This window comes from Uranotaenia lowii, chromosome 1 (assembly GCF_029784155.1).
Source record: "Uranotaenia lowii strain MFRU-FL chromosome 1, ASM2978415v1, whole genome shotgun sequence".
NCBI classification, from domain to species: Eukaryota; Metazoa; Arthropoda; class Insecta; order Diptera; family Culicidae; genus Uranotaenia; species Uranotaenia lowii.
In genome coordinates this window covers 176,998,882-177,021,819 of record NC_073691.1, presented here as the reverse complement: position 1 = coordinate 177,021,819, position 22,938 = coordinate 176,998,882, and the positions used below count along the sequence as shown (strand labels likewise).

The window sequence follows — 22,938 nt, the reverse complement described above, 5'->3', positions numbered from 1 at the left end:
AAAAATGTTTTTATTTAAACTAAACATGACTGATTTTTTTCTATGATATTTTTGCTCAAATGAACGCATGAATTGAAAAACACGTTTGTAAAATATTTTGAGTTCTTTTTGACGATTCATTTCAAAGTTCTTTTACATTATAAGTGTTTCCTATTAAATGGTACCTATTGAAATATGTCCTAAAATCTTAAATATTGTAAGTTACACAAATTTAGCCTGATGCCTTTGTTATGAAGTATAAATTAACATCCTTGACGGCAAAATCTTTTAATTGGCTCAAGAATTTGGAACATTTAATGGATTTGATTTGAACATAGGGTAAGTTTTTTTAAGGGAAGCCTTCAATTTCTTTAAAAAGCTATTCCATGTTTAAATCAAATAAACTGAATCAACTAAACTCTTAAGCAAATTCAAAGATTTTAACAAGCGATGAAAATCAATCAAATTTACAAAAGTATAAGTAACAGATTGAATTTTGCGGCATAAGTCTGATTCTAACAAATTTGATCCAAATTTAAGAAGAGCCAAATTTCAAGGCGTTTGTAGGAATTACAATATTAATAATGTACGAGAATACACCAAGTAGATATGGAATTTACTACAGATTTTTGGACGTGAAGATTCCATGTTTCTTTATTAGTAAATATTATGCATTAAATATAAATCCAAAATTAAAATCTTGTGAATGTAAATAAAAATTTAAATTCTACTTTTGATTAGCAATTATTAGCTGAATTATATATACTAAGTTGCAACTGCTAACTGCACAATCAGTTTCAATCAGTTAGAAAAATTGGGAAAGTAGTGAGAGCACCCGTGACGAACTGGGTTCAAAATAGGAGCTTTCGGTTAGCTTTTCATTTTTCTAGTTATTCAGTGATGCTGCATTTATACCCACTTTGCCTTAGAAAGGTTTTTGGGTTTTCTCCACACTGTAATTAATTTTCAGTTTTTTTTAAATATTGCTATTTTATAAAAAAAAATCAATCGCATTTTTTACGTTGTTATTTCCCATTTTCCAACCAGTTAGGGAACAGATTGTTGTAGTGTTAAGCATGTTACACTAATTGTATGGTTAAATATGTCTCTACCCTGAGGTGAGAGGCTCATTATGTCACCCTCATCATGCTCGTTAGTTAGGAGTTATTTCCAATTTTTTCCCAAAGGAAAACATTGAAGTATTGAACCTAAATCAATAAACGTGTCGTTTTGGTAATCTCTCGCTAGATTTCTAGGCTCATAGAACATTTAACACAAAAGAGAAGCGTTGGAAAAAGATTCTCAGTTCTATCATCAGACAATTGTTCACTTCTGATGCCCGGTCACGAACAAGTTTGTGCCTGTTCGTATCAATCCCTATCTTAACCAAACGTTTTGGAACCTGAACAACGTAGCCAGCCAGATATAAATCAACCCAATTATACAGTTGAAATGGTTTTCCTTCCTTCTGGAAATCCGAGAAACTTTCGGATGGGTTCTCGAATTGAGTCCGTAATCACCGGAACAGGTAGAATTTGACAAAATCATCCATTGCTTGGGCTGTCCAGGTCTAAATTTACACGCTTTTTGGTAAGAGATAAAGGAAGAGAACAAGGTCGTAAATCTATTCACACCTTTTTTTGGTTTGTTATTTTGATCATATCTTCCGTACCCGGTCAGAAGCACCCGGCCAGAAGTTCGTTGATACTTATAGTCGTTGGGAATAGACTATTTAAGTATTCAACTTTAGAGTCTATTGCGACCGCAGTTACTTGCGTAAATATTCGTCAACCAGCCTCCTTTGATAACCGACAGTTGTAGCCATGTGATGATGGAACGTCAAAATAAATATATTTAATCAGCCTAGCTAGGAAGGCAACATAATCACGCACGTCTTTGCCCCGCGAGGACAATACCCACCTTAATTGAACTGCAATGTGCCTCGATGCCTTAATAATCCGAGAGAAAGTTACTTAAGCGAAAAAAGTCAATCATTTTCGCCCATATGTACCTACTTTCGCCCATATGTACCTACTTGATGTATCTATACTTCATGCGAAACTTCAATGGCCGCGGCTAGCCGAAGCAATCCAACCATGGCACCAAATTGCCTCGATTACGAAAGACGGCCAGCCGCGCGGGTCCTCTTGGCGATGTGGCGGAATCCAGTCAGTCCATCATCATCATCTGGTCGAGCCATAAAGGTAGGTATAGCTACCAATCCCTGCTGCAAGCAAAACAACTCGATCGAAGTCCACCATCTTTGACGCGCCATGACAGTTGTTTCAATGTTCGTTCGTTCGTTCACTCATTCATTCATTCAATCCCTCTTCACAGCAAGCGGCATTATTATAGCCGGCTTTGATTGATTGATGTTTTTTTTTTGTTTTATATATCGATATGCAGCATGGCTTTTTAGCTTCTGGAGTTTAATTTTGATTTTGTTTCCTTCTGTCTGTTGCACCGCCACCAACGAAAAATCGCAATTTCACTGTGTCACGAAAGTCCCTGCTCGAAAATGGCTCCGAGCGAAAGAAACACGATTTCACACACCGACCGGAAATGGTTGTTCGATTATATTATATTTAAAATTTACAATGCGCAATCGCTTATGTTTAAGTACCCAACTGATGCAAAAACAAGTAATGAAAGTTCACAATGTGTTTAAATTTTTTTTATTTGTATTGTTTTAATAAATCATTTGTTACGATTCGGAATTCCTTGATGGCTTAAAAATACTTCATCAAATTTTGTACCGCAAAAGTATCCAAATTGTTGGCTGACATAAAACAAAACGATCATTTAGTGCCAATTACGATCTGACATGAGGTTTTAAACACAACAATTTCCCGATTTTTTGGTTTTGCTCACCGCCGATCAAGTCATTGGATACAGTAAAGGTAATCAACCAAACCACATAACACTGGCCAATTTTCCCGCCATTTTGAGGTACCGCAATGTACTGCCACCAAATTTCAACAATTAATTTAGCTGATTGCTCTACTAAAAATGGTTGAAACTGTACTGATTGGAATTTATCCATTTCTAGTGAAAAAGTTGTTTGTTCGTCGTTTTGTCAGTAAGTTCTATAAAACATGTCGTCACTTTGAAAATTTGGCGTAAATTCGATGTTTGGGACGTTTTTGGGGCCAAGGATGGTGTTCGCGCCAAAAACAGCAGCGCGAGCCGAGCGCAATAACATCTTAATCAACCTAAAAACAGCATCAATTGATTTATCCGCGCCACACGCATCTGCAGTGATAATAGCTAGATAGCAGTGCGTGTGTGCAGCTATATGTTCCTAATAGGTACCTATAGCTATAGCCAATACCGTAGGAGAAGGAATGGGCGATAATCGAACGGACTCGATCTGCTATTGTGAACGATAGGTAGAAAGTTGCTAGTCAGATCAGAACCAATAAATCACCCGTGTCGGTCGGTAGTTTTAAGATACAGTCCACTATTGTTTCATTTTTGTTGTATTTTGAGCGCTCGTTTTGAATGTAATAATCATTCCCGTGATCGTATCACTTGTGTCGTGTTATCTATTAACGTTAGAATTCCCATACGTCTGAAACTATCGTGGTGATTCCGAACCAGCGAGAATTTTGGGAATTGGCCCTAACATTTGGTCCTTAGCGACCGGATAAACCGCGAAGTTTGTGCGCGTTTTGTGATCGAACCTTTTGTGCGTGATCGTTTTGTGTGAAAAAGAACCGAGAAGTCCTTTGTGTTGACCGGGTGGCTTGGGTTTGCCTTATTTTGCGCGGTTCTCCTCTGAAACTGGGTGGCTTGGGCTAATTTAGAGCGTCCGAAAGTGTGCAAAAATCGGTTCAGCTGGTGGAAATCGCGGTTTTTATAAATAAAGTGCAAAGTGATTTCGAATTCCAAAATTTGCCAACGGAAGATTAAAATTGGTCGACGCCTTGTGAGGCATTTTAAGCAATACAAGCTAGTGTAGTCAAATGATAACTTTTGGATTGAAATTGTGAATGAGTGAAGCAAATTTCGAGACAGGATCTCTGAATTGAAGCAGTGTAGGGGCCTCAACGGAGCAGTTTGAAGCGCTGCGGAAATTTGCTGATTTGCGGAAGGATCTACCGTGTACCAGAGGACATCCCAGCGCCAAGATAAGTACTAGTAGATAGAGTGTGCGTGTGAAAGATATTTGGATTGATTGAGGTGGCTTGTATGAGAGTAATTTGAATGTTTGTGGATGATTTTGTGTTTGCCTACGCAACATTAAAATGTATTGCAAAATATTTTAGTAATTTTGTGAAATAGTCTTATTGTGAAGATACAAAAAGCGTTCACCGGTAGACGACTTAAGTCAAGTATATTCGGATTTGACTGATTAAGATTTAGTGATTTTTAATTACGAAATTTCCCTTTAAAAAATCATAAAAATTAATTCGTTGTCGTTTGAGGTCTCGGAAGTGCTTTGTGATAAGTGATTCAATCATTGTTACAAAATGACAGCGGAGCTTCGTCGTTTATCCAAAAAAGAAGAAATCTTGTGGAATTTACTGGAGCATTTGGATGATTTCCTGCACGAATACGATGATGATCGGGATTATTGTTCACTGCAACCACGATTGAATAAACTGGATGAAGCGTACAACACATTTTGTGATCTGCGCACTCAGATCGAAGTGATCACGGAAGATCTTGATGCTGAAAACGATTTTGAAGCTGAAGATGGGAAAAGAAAATCTCGGAGAAACGAATACAAGCAAGTGTTCAAGGATTTCATGAACCAGTATTTTTCATTAAAACAACGGCTGCTGTCTAGAATAGAGACTAACCCTGTTCAAACAATTTACCAAAGATCCTCTGTTTCTGATCCAACCATGCCATGTCACACGAGATACCCAGAACTGACACTGCCGACCTTCTCCGGAGAGCTTTCGAATTGGATCAACTTCCGGGATAATTTTAGATCGTTGATACACGACAATGCGCTGTTGAATGATATGGATAAGTTCAACTACCTCCGTACGTCGTTGAGAGATGATGCGCTTCTCCAGATCAATCAGATTTCGGTGTCATCAATCAACTACGGCCTAGCTTGGAACATATTGGAATCCAAATACGAAAACCACAAGTTGATAGCCCAAGAGCACATGAGAGCGCTCTTTACAGCACCTGCCATGCGGACAGAAAGTTTTGAAGGGTTGAATGCGTTGCTAACGACATTCAGAACTAATCTCCAATAGTTGGAAAAATTGGGCCAACAAACCAGCAATTGGAGCACTTTGTTGGCATTCATGCTATCGCAGAAGTTGGACATAGATACATACCGTATGTGGGAAACTCACCATGCTTCTAAAAACGTGCCTTCATATGACGCCATGGTTCAGTTCCTTGAAAACCAGTGTTCGATTTTGCAATCAACGGCCAATCGAGGTGGAAACGAAGACCATCGGAACCCCAGAGCTCCCATCTGCAACAGCGCGATTGCTGTGGAGAGAACATGTCCTGTGTGTAGAAATGGACCACACATGACCGAAGAATGTTCGAGATTCAGCAGGATGAGAGTGATCGATCGAAAAGTTTTAGTCCGAAGGTTGGGCCTTTGTTTCAACTGCTTGGGTTCCGGACATTTCGTAGCAGACTGTTCACATAATTTCTGCCTAAAATGTGGTCAACGCCATCATTTTCTCCTGCATCCGTACTCTCCAAACCAAAGCAGCCAGCCGTACACGCAAAGCTATTCTCAATCTCCACGAAGACCTCAACGCGCGAATAGTGAATCAGAGAGGGAAACTTACACGCAACAGAATCAGTCCCAGATGAACAGCTTCCAATCTTCACAAAACAGCTCTCAAACAATACAGCCACCTCCCATAAACACGCCCTCTGTTAGTCACCACACTCTACTCAGTACACAATCACACTCCCAGAATGCTATCCTGTCAACAGCCGTTGTTATGCTTGCCGATAACAGCGGAAACACTATCAAAGCCCGTGCATTATTTTATAATGGATCTCAGATCTGTTTGCTGACTGAAAGGTTGTCACAGAAGCTGAAGTTTGAACGCTGTCAGGAAAATCGTCAAGTGAAAGCAGTTGGAGGTGCAGTAAATTTAGCGAAAGAATCTGTTTCAGGCCGTGTTATTTCATGTACATCGTCGTTTAGAACTTCAGACATCAAATTCTATGTGCTTCCCCGAATAACGATGGATCTACCACAGAGAAGTTTTGATGTCAGCACATGGAACCTTTCTCCGTCCACCAGCTTGGCAGATCCAACGTTCAACGAATCCAGTTCAATTGACATGGTGATCGGCGTTGCCCCTTTCTACGAATTGTTGTTGGCGGAACAGATCAGGATCACAGATTCCGGCCCATTCCTTCAGAATACCAAACTGGGATGGATTGTCGCAGGAGAGTTGCCAGAAGCGCAAGATATGTGTTGTAGTGCTCTGATGCCTCAAGTGTCTACTGGATATTTAGCACATAATTCGTTATGTTCCAAGCTACCGATTTGGAGATCCGTTTTATTCGTTTACTGGTTTGTCTCGTTTGTTGCTGCTAATTTGTTTGAATATCACGGTCTTGTTAAACTGCTAATAGTTCAAGGAAAAATGTTTCTCCGAAAGCTTTGGAAAGGAAAGCTTTCTTGGTATGAATCATGGAGAACCAAACTCCAGCATTGTCGGCTGAAGTTCAAGAACATGACGGATGGATTCAATACATTTTCGGATTTCCAATGGACCACATTTCACCAGAAAGTGATAACATACGAAACCCGTGAATTCGACGAGACATCACACTCACCAGTACCAACACGGACATCCAGACCGTTCCAGACGTCCCCTCCAGACAAGTGGCCATGTTTTAACAATTCCCCGGATCATCAGTAGAACATCGCCATCGCCGTCACGATCATATCTTTAGAGCCGTTGTATTAAAACTAAGTGTTTTCCGCCCCAATTAGGGGCACTTTTGGCACTAGGCGGCATATTTGGCCGTATTTGCCAGGGGGCCTATAGTTAAGTTACGTGTAGCCACACCTGCTTGTTTGCGGAACATATAGTGTTTTCTCCTCCGCCAGGGTTGTACATCATTTGCCAGATGGTCAACACATGTCATCGTTATGCTCCAGCGTTTCAACGTTCGTTCATAGCTCCCGGTTCAACCAAAATAAGTATATCACGCCCCCATGAGGGGCACTGTTGGCACTGGCGGCGTATTTGTCGTATTTGCCAGGGGGCCAAGCGTTAAGTTACGTATCTATCATATCTATTTGTTAGCGAAGCCTAAAGAAGTTTCCTCCGCCAGGATTTATAATTGTCCCGCGTATGATGATCTAAGATTTCCTCGCTCCTCACTCGTGATTGTAGAGAATATGGCATACATAAGAGATATAAATAATGAGTCAATGAAATTATACAGATAAACGTTTTAAGAATCAGACAATGAATTATATCAGTGTTTTTAACGAAACAATTTTGGTTATAGTTGAGACAGACTACATGGGACACCGAGAGGAAAAGAGAAAAATGGCAACTCATCTGGGTTCTTCAGCACACGATTCGAACTATTCGAGCCAGTCTATTCGTGATTGTTGATAAATATAGTTGTTTGGCAAAATCGTCAAATCTTAACGGTTTAAAAAATCGGAATGACCGGAAGCGTCATTCCCGGATCTTGTTCAGGATACGACAGTGATGACATCTGATGCTGCCGGGTCTTGGGTTCATCCAAAAGTTCCATCGTAAGATAAGTATGCCCCCAATAGGGGCGCAAATGGCTAGTAACGGTATAATAGCCGTGATGCCAGGGGGCGATATAAAAGTTATGTTCTCCTCAATCGTAAATATTTTGGCGATACTGTCGTGCGTTTTTCTTCAACAGGACCTCTGGAACGCACCAAAACTTGGGACCTTATCGTACTGCCGGATTGCTAATAAACACTGCGTATCATCAGCCCCCGAGAGGGGCTCACTAAGGCTTTTGACGAAGTTTATTCTTTGTTGATGCCTGGGGGCCGTCGTGCAAGTTACGTTGCAGTAATTTAAAAATCAACCCGGAATCAATCCTTTCCATTTTCAGCAGGGCAACATCGATCTGGAAGTGTCCACGTTCTTGACAAATAACCGAGTTAACCATTTATAAAGAACGACGAATGGTAACCAAAAGTCCATCGCCTCCTGAGTAAAATGAGGTCCAAGATGATGGAGTCGCCACCCTGAGAAAATGGTCGAATGTCATATAGCGCAACAGTTTCATGTTGAGTCAACTCAAGGCGGGCGGTATGTTCGCGCCAAAAACAGCAGCGCGAGCCGAGCGCAATAACATCTTAATCAACCTAAAAACAGCATCAATTGATTTATCCGCGCCACACGCATCTGCAGTGATAATAGCTAGATAGCAGTGCGTGTGTGCAGCTATATGTTCCTAATAGGTACCTATAGCTATAGCCAATACCGTAGGAGAAGGAATGGGCGATAATCGAACGGACTCGATCTGCTATTGTGAACGATAGGTAGAAAGTTGCTAGTCAGATCAGAACCAATAAATCACCCGTGTCGGTCGGTAGTTTTAAGATACAGTCCACTATTGTTTCATTTTTGTTGTATTTTGAGCGCTCGTTTTGAATGTAATAATCATTCCCGTGATCGTATCACTTGTGTCGTGTTATCTATTAACGTTAGAATTCCCATACGTCTGAAACTATCGTGGTGATTCCGAACCAGCGAGAATTTTGGGAATTGGCCCTAACAGATGGGTTTTGTTAAACACCCAAAACCCAAAACAAACCCTTTACTCCAATCATGAGTTCTCAATATTTCATTGCCATTGGCATAAGATGTGAACGCCAGCGGCGATGATTCGATTTGAGACTGCCGGAATTAACCTCCCAGCGCAACCGCGTAATACTGGAGAAAACAAAATAAAAACAATTTCATGTCCCTCCTATCCCAATTCAAGTTAAAGGAGGATGAAAACAATGATTGAATGAATTGATCCACTCGGTCAATACTGTGCGTGCGTTTGAGAGGCAGCATTAGGAAAACTACAGAGAAAAAAACATTTCTTTGTTTTAAAAACACTGACAAACAAGCTCCGGCCAATTTGCCCAGCTGTGCGTGTGTATGTAAGCATTTTCTCGATATCAATTCCCTTTCCCATCATCAGACAATACTGGAAAACCAACGGTCAAACGCCGGACTGTGCGTTTTTTATGAGCCGTGCAGAAACACTATGACAATTAACTTTCATTCTCCATCTGTCCCAGGTAGTACACTGGTTAAGTTGTCGGATGGGGGCAAAATGAAGAGAGAAAATTGATGTGAGTTCGATGTTCACCGACGGCATTTTTTTTTGGTATTTTCTTGTTTCTGTGATGAATTATCCAGTAGGATGAAAATCCCATAAAATGTTTTTCTTGTTTCGCTTGAATGTGTGTGCGTGTGCACGAGAGCTCGAGTATTTATTCCAGTGACGGGAAAGTAATCATCTCATATTTGGCGCAATGCACACTTCAGCGCATTTTCGGCACATAGTTAGCTCCGATCGGCAATGATATTTTGCAACCTCTTCTTCAGGTGTAATGAAAATTCTCTAACACTGAAGATGAAAAAAAAAGTTATAAAAATAAATATGTGGCAACACTGAAATAGAAGCGTAAACAAAGCTTCAAAGCGTAAACAAAAACACAAATCAGTTATCATGTGGTGTTGCAATCAACCCACAAGCCCGTTCCAAACACTTCTGGTGATCAGTGTTTCAGTAGACATCCGGTCACTCGTACAATGGAACAAAATTTTGAACAATTAATAAAAACTTTTCTATTAAAAACAATCAAACAAGAGAAAATTTTCACGGACCCGAAAAAACACGTGTGTTGCCATCCAGACAACGCCTGCTTCCGAACCATCTATGTACAAAATGTATATGGTACACTTTTCAAAATTCGACCATGAAATTTTCCCCATGCGTCCATTGCCACCCTAGTGAATACATTGGAATAAGCACTCTCGATTCAATGTGTTTCGCAGCTACCAATAAATTCACACCTCACGTTTCATATGTCATTTTTCATTCAATGCTCACAACTCACTTTTTTGACTTTTTAAATCCCACGTTCCTCCTTCTCATGTTCGATATCTTACTTCTTCTGTCTGAAAATCATAAAAACATTACCTGAAACAAGCATTCTGATAACCTCAAGTAAAATGATTTACAGAAGAATAACATCGAAACATAGGAAGGAAAGAACTTTGGATAGATATTGGGTGAAAAATAACCATGTCTGCAAGTTAGTTGAAATCACTGTGGAAAATTGATTGATTTTTTCTCTAATGACGTTTTGAAAAACTATTGTATCAATTTTTCTAAATTATCTTGAAAAGGAGAAAAGCGTCCCATTTCATGCCATTTGGTTCAACACATATTGAGCAATCAGTAGTCGAGCAGTAAATAAATTTACAACCATGGGCCCAAGGATTGTGGCGTCCATCATCCTCATGGTACTAAGATGGCCAACAAACGAAAAGATACCAGACTGGCTGCCCTACAAATCCGGACCCAGTCGAGCGAATCCGACCACAGTGCACTGTACATTACACTGAGTCGATATAGGGTCATTTTTGAATTTCTCAAACCCTGGGGTCTAAAAAACTTCGTTTTGGTTTAAAACTCATCCATGATTTTTCCCAGATTTTTTTAATTACGTTTACTTGAGTTAATTTAAACTTTCAGGTTTGTATGAGAGAATTTAATATTTTGTTCTTGAAAATCAACATCATTTTTGTTTCATCTGTGGAACTGAGCCTGCTAATGGGTTTTCTGCCAATTTATAAATTCTCTATAGGAAATTTTCCGCTGAACAACTTTGTCGAAGATTGTAACTTCGTATTTTATTACACAAAAAAGTTATCAGGTGTTGAATGGGGGCATGTCTTTTGACACTGAAATACCATAAATAAAATTGACACCACTGCTGGTCGTCTGCGAGGTATTGCATGATTACTTTTCATGCAATACAGCGCCAATTTTTCTTTAAAAAAAAATAGCACAAAAACCATCAGCAGGCTCGGTTTCACAGAAGAAACAAAAATGTTGTTAATTTTTCAGTTCAAAATATTCAATATACAAACACAAAAGTTCAAATTTACTCATGTAAACGGTACACAGCAAAAATTATTTCCTGCAAAATTACGCAAATGTCCTGTAACAAAAAGGAGCAGGACATTTACCGTAATTTTACAGGTCGAAAATCAAATTACGTGACATTTAATTTTCAGTGTACAACTTTTTTACAGGACATTTGATGTAATAATTAATGAATCTTCGTTAACTTTCAAGGAAAACAATTTAAAATTACACGTTTTGTTAATTACAGGTTGATTGATTTTAAAAGTTGCAGTTTCAGTGACACGTAATAGTCACAAATTTTTTCTGTGTACTTAAAAATTCTGCAAAAAAATGTTGGTGAGTTTTGAACCAAAACAAAGCTTTTTATACCCCAAGGTTTGAGAAAATCAAAAAAGGTCCCTAATCGACTCAGTCTACTGTACATCCATCTTCTGGCGGTATTAAAGTGCCTAATGGTTTTCCTCACAGTGAGTGATTTTTCCGAGCAGTCAATTTTCATCAGCTTGGCAAACCAGAAGTTGCGAAAATGAAACACAAAAATATGGCCCCAGAAGAAAATGATCATAAAACTTACTGCGGAAAAGGCGAGTTATGTAAGGGAAGCGTGGTTTAGGGTCGACTATCGTTGGCTTCCACTAAGAATGATCGACGTTAATGGTGTTCAACTGTGTTTTTCAACGGTTTTCCAAGAGAGATTGCATCTGATTTCTTTCGTTGAAATCTAAATTGTTAATTTTAAATTAGGTCATATTTTATTCATTTTTGAATATTTTGGAAAATTGCTTTTTCATATCACATTAAATTTTTATAACTGCTATTCAAAGGTTTAAAAGGAAAACTTAATAATCGAAAGATGGAAAATTATACTGTAAACATTTAGAGGTAAAAATTATAAACATTGCATAATGGTTTTAAACTACAAAATCAAATGAAATTTTAACTTCAATACAGTCCCAACCCTTGTTTTTATCAAATTGAATGTTAACCAGTTTTTAGAATAAAAAAAAATTAAGTCAAAGCCATATTTCAAGATATAAAAATCAAGTTCCTTGCTGAATGTGATAGATTTTTTCAATTGAGTTCGTGTGAATTTTTGAAAATTTAGCTCTATTTATTTGTTTCAGGTAATCCCGGGAATTTTCAACGTTTTCCGGGATTCAGAATTTTCCAAATTTTTTGATTCCCGAAAACTTCCGGTCGGGAAATCCCAGAAACTGACACTCTAGTTTGTTTGCATGTCTTCGAAAAAATAGATATTATGAAATTACATTTATTACAAGTAGCTAAATTTTCCATAATCCAGGTCAGGGGAAAAACAGTATTTCGACATTTTTCAAAATGATCATGTAGTTTTCTCCACCCAACACTAAACGGTGCTGATGTGTATTCAAAAAAATTGGAAATTCTGCAAAAATCTTAATTTTTTCAAACTGAAAAGCGCCACAAATGGCGAACATGACGTCTGTTTATCTGTGTTCAACCTAATCTGCCCACGCAGTGGAACGAACGAGTTCCGAAGGAAGTTATCGGCCGAAAAACTCGTAAAATTTAGTCTCAAGTTCAACCTAACTGCGAGAGCCTGCCCGTTCATGATTTCGTCAATGCCGTCTCGGGGGATGTTTTGCAGCTCTAAAAGATTTTCGCGGTGAGTTTTTTGTTTGTTTGCTTTTAATTTTTTCCCCAATTGCGGAACTGACACAATGACAGAATCGAGACGGTCACAAGGCCACGGTGAATTTGTAATTGAATTTTGATCCACGCTCTGTGTGAAAATGAGAAACGGTTCCGTCCGACTGGGTGGCAATTTTTATCTATAAACTGATTTGGCGGCTCTCGCGACTAATTGGGTGCAAAACATTAGTTTGTTAAAAAGGTCGTTTAGTTGTTGTGAAATGCTTTATAAGCTTATTGATTATTGGCGACAGCGAAAATTTACAGGTATTATTGCCTATCTTCAAGAAATTAGTGCTGAAATCTCAAGCAAACCTTCTTTTTGCCAAAGATCTTATATACTTCCTAAGAGCCTTCAATTAATCTATATCTTTCTTTTCAGTTCAAATTTACCTGTCCCCGGTTGAAACCCACTGCTCCAACATCGATTACTTCCCGCAAACCGAAGAGGACAAATCTTCATCGACCTTCAACGAGGACATCATGTCCCGGCTCCATCTGGCTCGTTCCGTTATCGCTGCCTTCATTCTAAGGTAAGTTTGGGCTATCCGTCACAATCCGAAAGAGTGGGAGATCTAATTTTCAATCTTCCCCTGTTACCGTAGCTTCGTTGCCATCTTTTGCGCCTTCTGGACCGGACTGTCCGGATGCTGGAAGCGATCGGCCGGAGCCATCACGGCGACCGCGATCCTGATGCTGACGGCCTGTCTGCTGGCGGCCGGGGCCATGGGCCTGTGGCACACGGTCGAGTTCTTCGAGAAGGAGAAGGTCGTCGGCGACGACTACTTCCAGAGCTGGACTACGGTGAGTGATTCGGTTTTCATCGGGTTTATTGAAACTTTAGGTACTGAATGCCTTAGCAAACTAGATTTTATCTCAAATTAAAAAAAAAAAATAATAACGGGTTTATAATTTTTTTTAATGAACTTTGCGGAGTTTAAGCATGTTTTTCAAATTTCTGTTATCGAAACGAAATTTTTTACAAAGCTGCTTGTGAATTAGCTGTGCTAACACCGACATATTACATAAGTAGATATTTTTGGCTTACAATTTATTATATCAGAAATTAGTGATATCTCATGTCTCACCGCAAGCAGAAATCAAGCAAAACACAAAAATATTACCTGAAATTTCTTCAACATACCCTAGGCAGTGAATAAGTACGATCGAAATTTCTCTACAGGTCTTTTTTTGCACGTATCCGGCCCGGGCAATTTCAATTTTTTTAACCTGGCAAAAACCAGTCATTTGATTCAATTTTCCAAACCAGAAACCAGGCAAATCTAAGCCAAATCCTAGCATTATTCGGAGGAATAAAAAGAGAAATATGTAAAATAAAATCATATCAAACTTCTCGTTTTTATCGAAGCACATCATCAGTGTTCCAACATATAAAAAGTTTCAATAAATTTGTTGTGATTTTGGTGTCCGGGCAATACCCGGACAACCCTGCCTCTAGACAGAGTTTAATAAAATACGCATAAAACCGCATTTTATTGTTTTTTCCCTTTTTTTGCTCTAGATGTTGAAAAAATCTAACATTCCTAAATGATGGCTAATGAATGCTACAGCTTCAAAACCAATTTAAAAAATCACTGTGTTACCAAAACACGTCTTTTTGATAGAAAATAAATCAAGATATGAAGCTTATTGAAAAATTCTCTTGCTAGAAGATTGCTGAAGATCACAAAGCGATTGAAATAGATTGAAAAAAGTTATAATGTCCCAAACACAGTTGTTTCAAAAAAATCTAAGGACTCTGTAATTTGATGACAATCTGTCAAGTGATGTTTCGACCATCGATCAAAATTTAGGGGCACGGTCTTTTAAAATCCAGGACAGCTCCATTGGGAGATCCCAAAACAGCTGGAAATCAAATATTCGTCAATTAACAGTGAGATAAAACCGTCCGATAACCCCTAGAATCTTACGTTTAGCTTAAGTTTGTATGAATAATTCGGAAAATTGGACTGCGAAATGTACATTTTGCAGGCCAGAAAAAAATCGTTGATAAGTTTAGCCTGTTTGTTCCGGAGAAGTGTCAAGAGAAAAAGTTGAAAAATTTGATATCTATTGCTCAATGAGGCTGACGATCTGAGGAAGCTGCAACATAATGACTGACACACCATAATGACTGACGACCAAATAAACAAAAAAGAATGAAAAAGGGGTTGTTAACAGTGTGCAATATATGTACATTTGGTTGGGCATGGATTTATGAGGAAATTTCATGATCGAATTTTGAAAACCAAGCAATACATTACTCATACTGAGAACTCAAAGTTTATAATCTAATTTTAATTTCTTTTATAATTTAAAAATCAAGTTTATCGCACTTGTTTTTGCAAAATTGTTGAAATTGAGACAAAACAATAAAAGATGCGAATTTCGTTGGATTCGTCTCAAAATTTTATGTAAATCTGTAAATTTGATGCAAAAAAAATAGGAAAAAAGACGTCGAAGTATTTATCATGATTTCTTATCGTTCAATAAGTTTTAGAAAACAGTTTTTTAAAAATTGTCCTTTGTCCTTTTTAGTTGGGACATCTAAAGATTATTAATTTTTATAGATGTATACAAGGTTAGATGAAATGAAAGATGGTGAAAATGAGCGGGTAGAATTTATTTAGAAGCATTATCATCACATATCAAATTTTTGTAACAAAAGTAGATATCATTAAAACCGGAAAAATAATCATTTTTAACCGTGAAACACTCACTTAAAAATCACCTAATCGGAAATCGGAAAATATCGAAATTTTTATTTTGAAGCTAAAATGACTCAAAAATGCATAAAACGTCAAAATCTGGCATTATATCGAAAAAAAACGTCAAAATCTGGCATTATATCGAAAAAATAGTAATTAGCCAAAAATCGATTTTCGGGAACTTATCAGCAGTTTTTCGGAAAAGCCGAAGTCCCAGAGAGTTGGTTTTTGACCAATTTGTTTTTTCAGTATGGACCTCCGCCACACTGTCAAAGAAAACCGCCTAATGTTTAAAAAAATATATGTAGCGTGAAAGTTTTTGACTTTATAGTTCAAGACTCCAATTTTCTCAATTTTCTAAACATACATATCAACGTCGTGCGGGGTTCCTATGGGTGAAAGTGAAAAATGTTTGTTTTTTTGTATATCTCCATGAATATAAAAGAGGTCGATTTCAAATTTTAACTAATGATAGCTGGCAAATAACTTTAAATTTTACTTTATAAGTTATTTCTCATTTATATTCAGTTTTAATTCTTAAATTCTTGAAAGTTCTACACTATATAGATTGATATACAATCAACACCACATTAAATTTTAATGAAGGATCAAAAGTGACCGGCGGAAGTTGCCGGAGTGTTGTATGCTGTATTTCAGAATGCTAAAGCCAAGAAGGGGGAAATTGATGGCATTCTGATACCTACTATATTTTTGGTGATCAGTGAAGGAATTTTTTTTCACTTGACTAATTTGATATGCGGATTCCACCAGATGCAGAAAATTTCAATTGTGTGCGAATGTGAAAGAAACGTGCGGATGCAGTCTCTACAACGAAAAATAGTGAAAATATTGGGTGCTTATAATTGAATGGGAAAGAAATGTAAAATGGGATAGATAAGAAGTGCTGGAAACATCGAGTTTTGCAACAAGTTGCATACACAATACCCTTCATAATCATGTTTCTCAACCTGAAGAAACAAATTGCAGTTTTTTCATCCAAATGAAAACAGCGTTGAAAAGTAGTAATTTTTTTAAAACTGTTCCGAAAAGTACTACTTTTTGACACTATTTTTAGGCCTTTTGAAAACTAAACTTCACAACGAAAAACAAACATTTCGATCGGAGTTGCAACACAGTTTTTATTGATGCTGGTTAGAAGTTGTTTAACAAAACTATAGTTTATTTCCAAGTTAGTTTAATTTAAATTGAGCCGAAAAGAAGTCGTATTAGCATTCTTGATTAACCTTCTAAAGATATTCGTAAAATATCCATTTTGGGGGAAATTTAGCTTGTAGCATGTTATCTCCGTGGCCGCAAATGCTGATCGATTTTGATGATATTAGATTCATTGTGTAGGTATTTTATTCTAATTTTTAAATATTTCAAAACGATTTTTTTACCATGTTATCTGTAGTTGGTTCCGAACGAAAAAATTCCTAAAAACCAATGTTATTTTTAAATTCTTTTTAATTTCTGACAGCTTGTCAGTTTTTGAGTGCTTCTTTAATGTTTTGGAAACAAAGACATCCAGATTTGTCTTTGCTTCGCTATATCTCATTTCTCAATGATCCGATTTTCTAAACCCAAATTTTAGTTTTTTGCCGTTAATTTTATTATCAAAAATTTAATCTATCATCTCTAAAAAATCTCAGTTCTTCAGTATATTAGAATGATTAAGATGCTTTGAATGTGAGCTTCGGGTCATATTGACCCGAACGGCTTTAGAGAGTTAAGCTAATTAAACCTGACAGAGAAATGTTATCCAAACTTTTGGATAATGCTGTTTCTCTGTGGATATTCAAATATTACATAACGCAATCTTCGATCATTTTCGACTCCCCATCCCCCCTACGTAACACATTCGTTCCAGATTTTTCATCTGAAACAAACTGTTAGAAAAAGTTCTTTAAGACTCTCTTAACACATACATTTCAAATGAAATGGGGGTTGCGCAAGCGAACGACAGACAGAAGAAGTAAAATTCCGGTTCGATAACAATCTCAAAAACAATTATCTATTTAGATGTTATTAAATCCCTTTGAGGATGAAAATAAAAACCCCAATTAGGCTAAATGATTTTAACTTTGTGTACATTTGTTTTCGGGCATCGTTCAAATTCGTTCTTTTATGTTTAGAATAATGCCTTTCACTTACGTTTAGTGTCCTTCTATTATTGCTGTGCCTGTCCTCGCAAGTAGCAACGATCCGTACTATGCGTAACTGTAGGAATTTTAACAGTTAGGTTATGTTTTGTAAGTTGTTTTTATCACTGTTATTTATCTGATAAGTTAGCTTTCAATTCTAAGTTTAAAGCGACAATTCAATCACCCGCACTAACTGAAGCTACCTAATATATATTTTAAGTAATTGAGGGATAATTAATCATTCATTTTGATAGAATTTCGATAACAATTTTACCTCTGCAGTCTACTCACTAGCTCTACGAAATCTATTTTCAGTCACAATGTTTTTGCGCGTAATGCTGTTTTGTTTTTGTCCTTTCGGTGTTTTTCGCACGGACCAAGGTGATCCATAGAACCTAGTGTTACCTTTCGCTGTCAGTTGACAGCAAGTATCGATGATGAGTGAGAAGGTTGTTGTTATTGGGGAGGTGCGTCACTCTGCACCATCGTGACAAGGTACATGATAAAAACTCACTCATTGTGAAAAAATGATGACGGCATAGAGAACGTTTTGACCTAGACGTACTATACAGTGTAACTTTCATTGGTAGAAACGTGTGGGGGTCAGGTGAACTCTTCCAGATCTATGCAATTTTAGACCATTAATATATTACGTAATGCTTTAAGAGCGGGAGGGTATAGCAGCTTGTTTCGTTTTGTGGATTTTGGTTAGAAAATCTGAAACGATTAGGGGGGGAGGAATGTCGATAATGATCGAAAATTGCGTAACGTTATATTTGAACGGCCTCTTAATGACAGATGATCGACTGTATTGTCCACTAAAAACTTTGGCTCAACAACAGAACAGATTCTGGTTTCCGAGTCACTGTGGTCTCCTAGGGAACGAAAAAGCCGATCAACTAGCTACAGAAGAATAAAGGGCTGATTTTAAGGCCTGAACAAAAAATTGCTTCAACGTATTCTATATGTATGATGGAAATGTCTTTTAGCTAACGAAGTTAATCTAAAAATTTCTCTACCCGTTCCAGGTTCTGCGTGATAACACCCGCATCTCGTACGATTGGTCGTACATTGTGGCCTGGGCCGGCGTGGCCTCTAGCTTACTCGCCTCGATTCTGCTATCGGGTGCGGCTGTCTGTCTCCGAGGGGAACGTGAGAAGGAAGAGCAGCTGAATCTGCAATACCTGATGCCCGGTAAGTCCTCGTCCTCGAACGCTGGTTGGGGTGCAGGTGGTTCTGGTGGCGGTTTCGGTAGTCCCCCCGAAAATGGCGGATTTTTGAGCAATAGCTATCCCTTGTCGCACATCGCTAACCTTCTGTCTCCGGTTTCAGTGTACCCCCAAAAGCAGCCCCCCTACCCCTATGGCGGTTTCCCTCAGCCTCAGCTCTACCCGCAGCCATACTATCACGGATCACAGTACGGACCGTACAATTACTGAATAAGTTTGAGCAATTGATTGAACTCCGCGGGATGAGCCAACATATTCAAGTGATGTATTTAAAGCAAACAAACAAACGTGTTCTGTTCTCTGTCCGGATCCGTCGTGAAAAAGCCTCTTTAAAGAGATGAGGAAGGGCGCGAAAGGTTTCTCATTCTCGATAAAATTTCAAGTAAGATAGTGAGAGACCCTTTAGATAGAACGTTTGTTCGAAAATGTTCAATTCTATTCGTTAAACTCTCTCCCTCTTTCCCGCTCAGGATAATCCTATCCTATAGGCCTACCCCTTAGCATTGCTTCTTCGTCTTTTATCAGATAAAATTCAAACTAGAAAGCAAACCTCTCGACGACGACGACTTAACGTGGTCAGAAACGTCAAAATTTAAATGTATGAAGCAAACAAAAATAAACGTCTTCCTCTTACCAATTTAACGCTAACTCATGTAAATCCCTTATTAGAAAATAGAACACTTAGAATTTCTAAATTTTTCCAAACTAATCTCTATCTCTTTTAAAATCACTTAACCCTTTCTCTAAATACACTCTTTCCACAAATTCCTCCTCTCTTTCTCTCATTATTCTATTGTACCCGAACGTGTGTGCCCATTGTTTCATCTGAAAGTTTTAATTTTTATCATCTCTTATTTTTAAGCCACTAGACAGTTACTTAATTTTAAAGGAAAATTAAAGCGAAAGTAAAACAAATGATCAAACCACAGTCACACAATGCGCGACTGTTTGGCTAACGCCTTACAATTATTTCCATTTATGGTTTCGTTTCGTGTAACTCATAAGCGAAGAATTTAGCTAAAGGAGTTAAAAAATGCCTTCGAATTATAGAAAGAAATAAAAAAAGGAAAAACTTTTATATGAACTTAAACCATGTAGTGTGTTGAGAAATTTAAAGGCGATCAACAAGAAAAGATAAACGAAAAAACCTAAATCATAACTACCTTATTGTATTGCCACTACTGCTAGCAGCAAGTACTGAGAAAACGAATGCAAAACCTATTGAAATGATTCAAATTTTGCGCGAGTAAAAGTTCGTTTATTTTGTATTATTGCATAGGAGTTAATTTAATACGTGTACCCTGTAAGTGATCCAATTAAAAGAAATAAAAAACAACGAAGAAAAATATATTTTAGCTATAAACCGAACCGAAGCTGTGAGCTCAATTTTACTAAACATTTGAAAGAAAGTTCATGTAGGGGTGTTTTGTTAGTTGTAGGCCTAATTCAAATGGGAATGTTAAGATTACATATCCATTTATTATTACACACAGTGTCATATATGTATCCAGAAATACAAAATACAACATTCTCATCACCTGATGTTTACATCTATACTACGCTTTGACGACTTAGGGTCATAATAGCTTTCCTTCCATTGTACATAATTGACTGGCAGTATACTAATAGCTACGAAATCGAAATCACGTGCGAATCATAAGCTCTCGATTAGTTGGAAATATAGACTAAATTTACATTCGTGAGTTTTCGAAGCTCCTCCCCCAGTCATAACACACTCATACACAAACATAAGTATAGGATCTCAGTGGATCTTAATGTACCTGAAGAATATCTAATTATGTGCTTAACACTAAACGTCCATCTTTCTAGGTTAGAATGGCTAGCATCCTACAGGAGCTTGGACCACTAATCCACGGAGAGATTACTTACTAGGTATATGTTTGCTATGAAAATTCTAATACCTTTATCTCTAAAATTGGAATTGATAAAGGCATACATAAAAAAGCAACTATTATTAGGAATCTATTTTGGGTTTTTTACTTTTTTTGAGGAAATTTTTTTGAAGGTGTATTAGCTCTAACCTTCATCTGTCAATTGACGTTAACAATGCAATAGTAGAGTATACGTTATAAAGGCAAGATGTATGTACATAAAGAAGATAATGTCCAGTGTGCTTTTCGCCCAAAAAATCTTCCAAGCAAATTTCGGTGGCTGTAGCATGCCATCTAGCGACTGTAAACCGCGTTTAACGTTCTATTTTTGTTGGACCATGGCCACGGAAGGCGGGTAGTGGAAAGCCATGGTCTGCGCGCACTTTAAAAGTGGAAAAACTGATCAAGACGAAAGTGAAGCGGAATCCAAAGAGATCAATCCAGAGGCTGGCTAAGAAAGCGAATATCTGAATTTTTACGTGCAACGATTGTTTAAAGATGACTTAAAACAGGGCTGTTAAATTTTGACAACGTTTAAGATGGCTACTGTTTTTTTCAATCATCATCACTTTCCTAACCTTCAATTATGCATCCGGTCACAGTCAGTGATCATCAGCAGGCTGGAAACTGTCATTGTTAGAATCTCAGTGAAAGCTGTCATATAGAGTTTTCGCTTATTAGCAGAGGCAACTGTCGTGATCGGGCGGAATTTGTTCGTTGATTCCGGACATTCGTCTGCACTTTTCTGCAATCCTTGGCCGCACCGACTGCGCCACTGTCGTGATCGGGCGAATGCTTTTTTCATATTGAGCTTGCCGAAAACTCCCGTCACCTAACAAACTTTTTCGCAGGAGACGGTTTATACCGCTTCAAAAGACTCCCCTTCGGTCTAAGTAATGCTCCTGACATATTCCAGGAGTCATTACAGACGACTGTCCTTGGTTTCGAAGGTGTGATAAACTATCTAGATGATATTTTAATCTTTGCTAAAACAAAGGCAGTTTTTCGGAGGTTGCAGAAAAGTGCAGACTAATGTCCGGAATCAACGAACAAATTCCGCCCGATCACGACAGCAATCTTAGTTATTCACGAGTTTTGGTCTAACTGCTGTCATTGAGTTCGTTTTTTAATTCAGAAATCCACCAGTTTTGCCCCAGGGTTGAACCTCAAGCAGGCGGTTGCAACCCATGTGCTCGCTCGGCTAAAATCCCGAGTCGATGGGTGGGGTTAGAGAAACAAGAGAGATCAATAGCGGGAAAGATCACATGCGGGATATACATGGTGTTTTCGATAGAAGGTCCAGCAGTTGATCGGCAGAGCTCGATTGCTCGTGTTGGCCGGTTTAATCATGTGCACCGTGGTGAAATTGGCTAACGCGCTGTTGTACTGAAGCTGAGATTGCAGGTTCAAGTCCTGCCGGTGAGCCGTTGTATCTTTTTCGAAAAGTTCATTATATTTACGGCTTATGTTCTTTCGTTCTTTGATAGCTCATGTTTTTCTAATTCTTTCCACCACCTACGAAAACCCGTAGAAGTTGTCAGTGTTGGGTTTGAGTATAAGGGTGAGTATAGCAACCAACTATTTGCATCGTCCCGAGTGACGAATTTGTTGCTTTATTCAGAAAAAGTTTGCCCCCGTGCCAGTGGAGAAAACGAAAACGGTTATAGTAAACATTCAGTAGCATTTGTTCCCATTAAGATGATTGTCTGTTAAAATTTCGCTCCCATGCAGGTTGTTGATACTTAAAGTTTGTTATTTCACATCTAACCTAGCAATAGGGAAATTTCCATATCACTGTTTTACAGCTCACTGTAACTCGATAAACTTGATACGAACTGAAACCTCTTCTCAAGAGCAAGGATTTTTCCGGTTTTTCATAAATTTTTTATTCAATGGGCGATGGATGCGAAAAGTTATTCTTTCTCTCCTTATGAGAAACCCTTTAGATCTGGCAAAGGTTGGGAGAAATTTCACACCTGAAGGCTAAGGATGTTCCAGAGAATTTGAAACTCGAGTTTACTACCCAAAATCCCGCCGGAGCGGTTGTTTAGAATAATTTGAAGATGCCTCTTGTTTTCATGAAAGCTCGAGTAAAAGTCAATACTGAAGTCTACATGGACATTTTGAAGAATCATGTGCTTCCGTGGATTCGGACAAACTTCAGTTAACCCGATGGGACCCATACCATACTTCGAAACGGACCCAAACC

The 22,938-nt window shown here is 38.1% G+C and overlaps 1 protein-coding gene across 1 annotated transcript in view; it reads left to right on the top strand.

Annotated features, from left to right (window-relative positions):
* LOC129737639 (transmembrane protein 235) overlaps positions 1 to 20,205 on the top strand; it is a 60,877-nt gene extending 40,672 nt beyond the window's left edge. Inside the window, exons 3-6 of the mRNA XM_055728802.1 lie at positions 13,139 to 13,289; positions 13,362 to 13,560; positions 18,637 to 18,802; positions 18,941 to 20,205. Of these exons, the coding sequence (XP_055584777.1) occupies positions 13,139 to 13,289; positions 13,362 to 13,560; positions 18,637 to 18,802; positions 18,941 to 19,047 (623 nt within the window). The 3' untranslated portion in view covers positions 19,048 to 20,205. The remainder of the gene's footprint in view (positions 1 to 13,138; positions 13,290 to 13,361; positions 13,561 to 18,636; positions 18,803 to 18,940) is intronic.
* Positions 20,206 to 22,938: the final 2,733 nt, after the last annotated feature.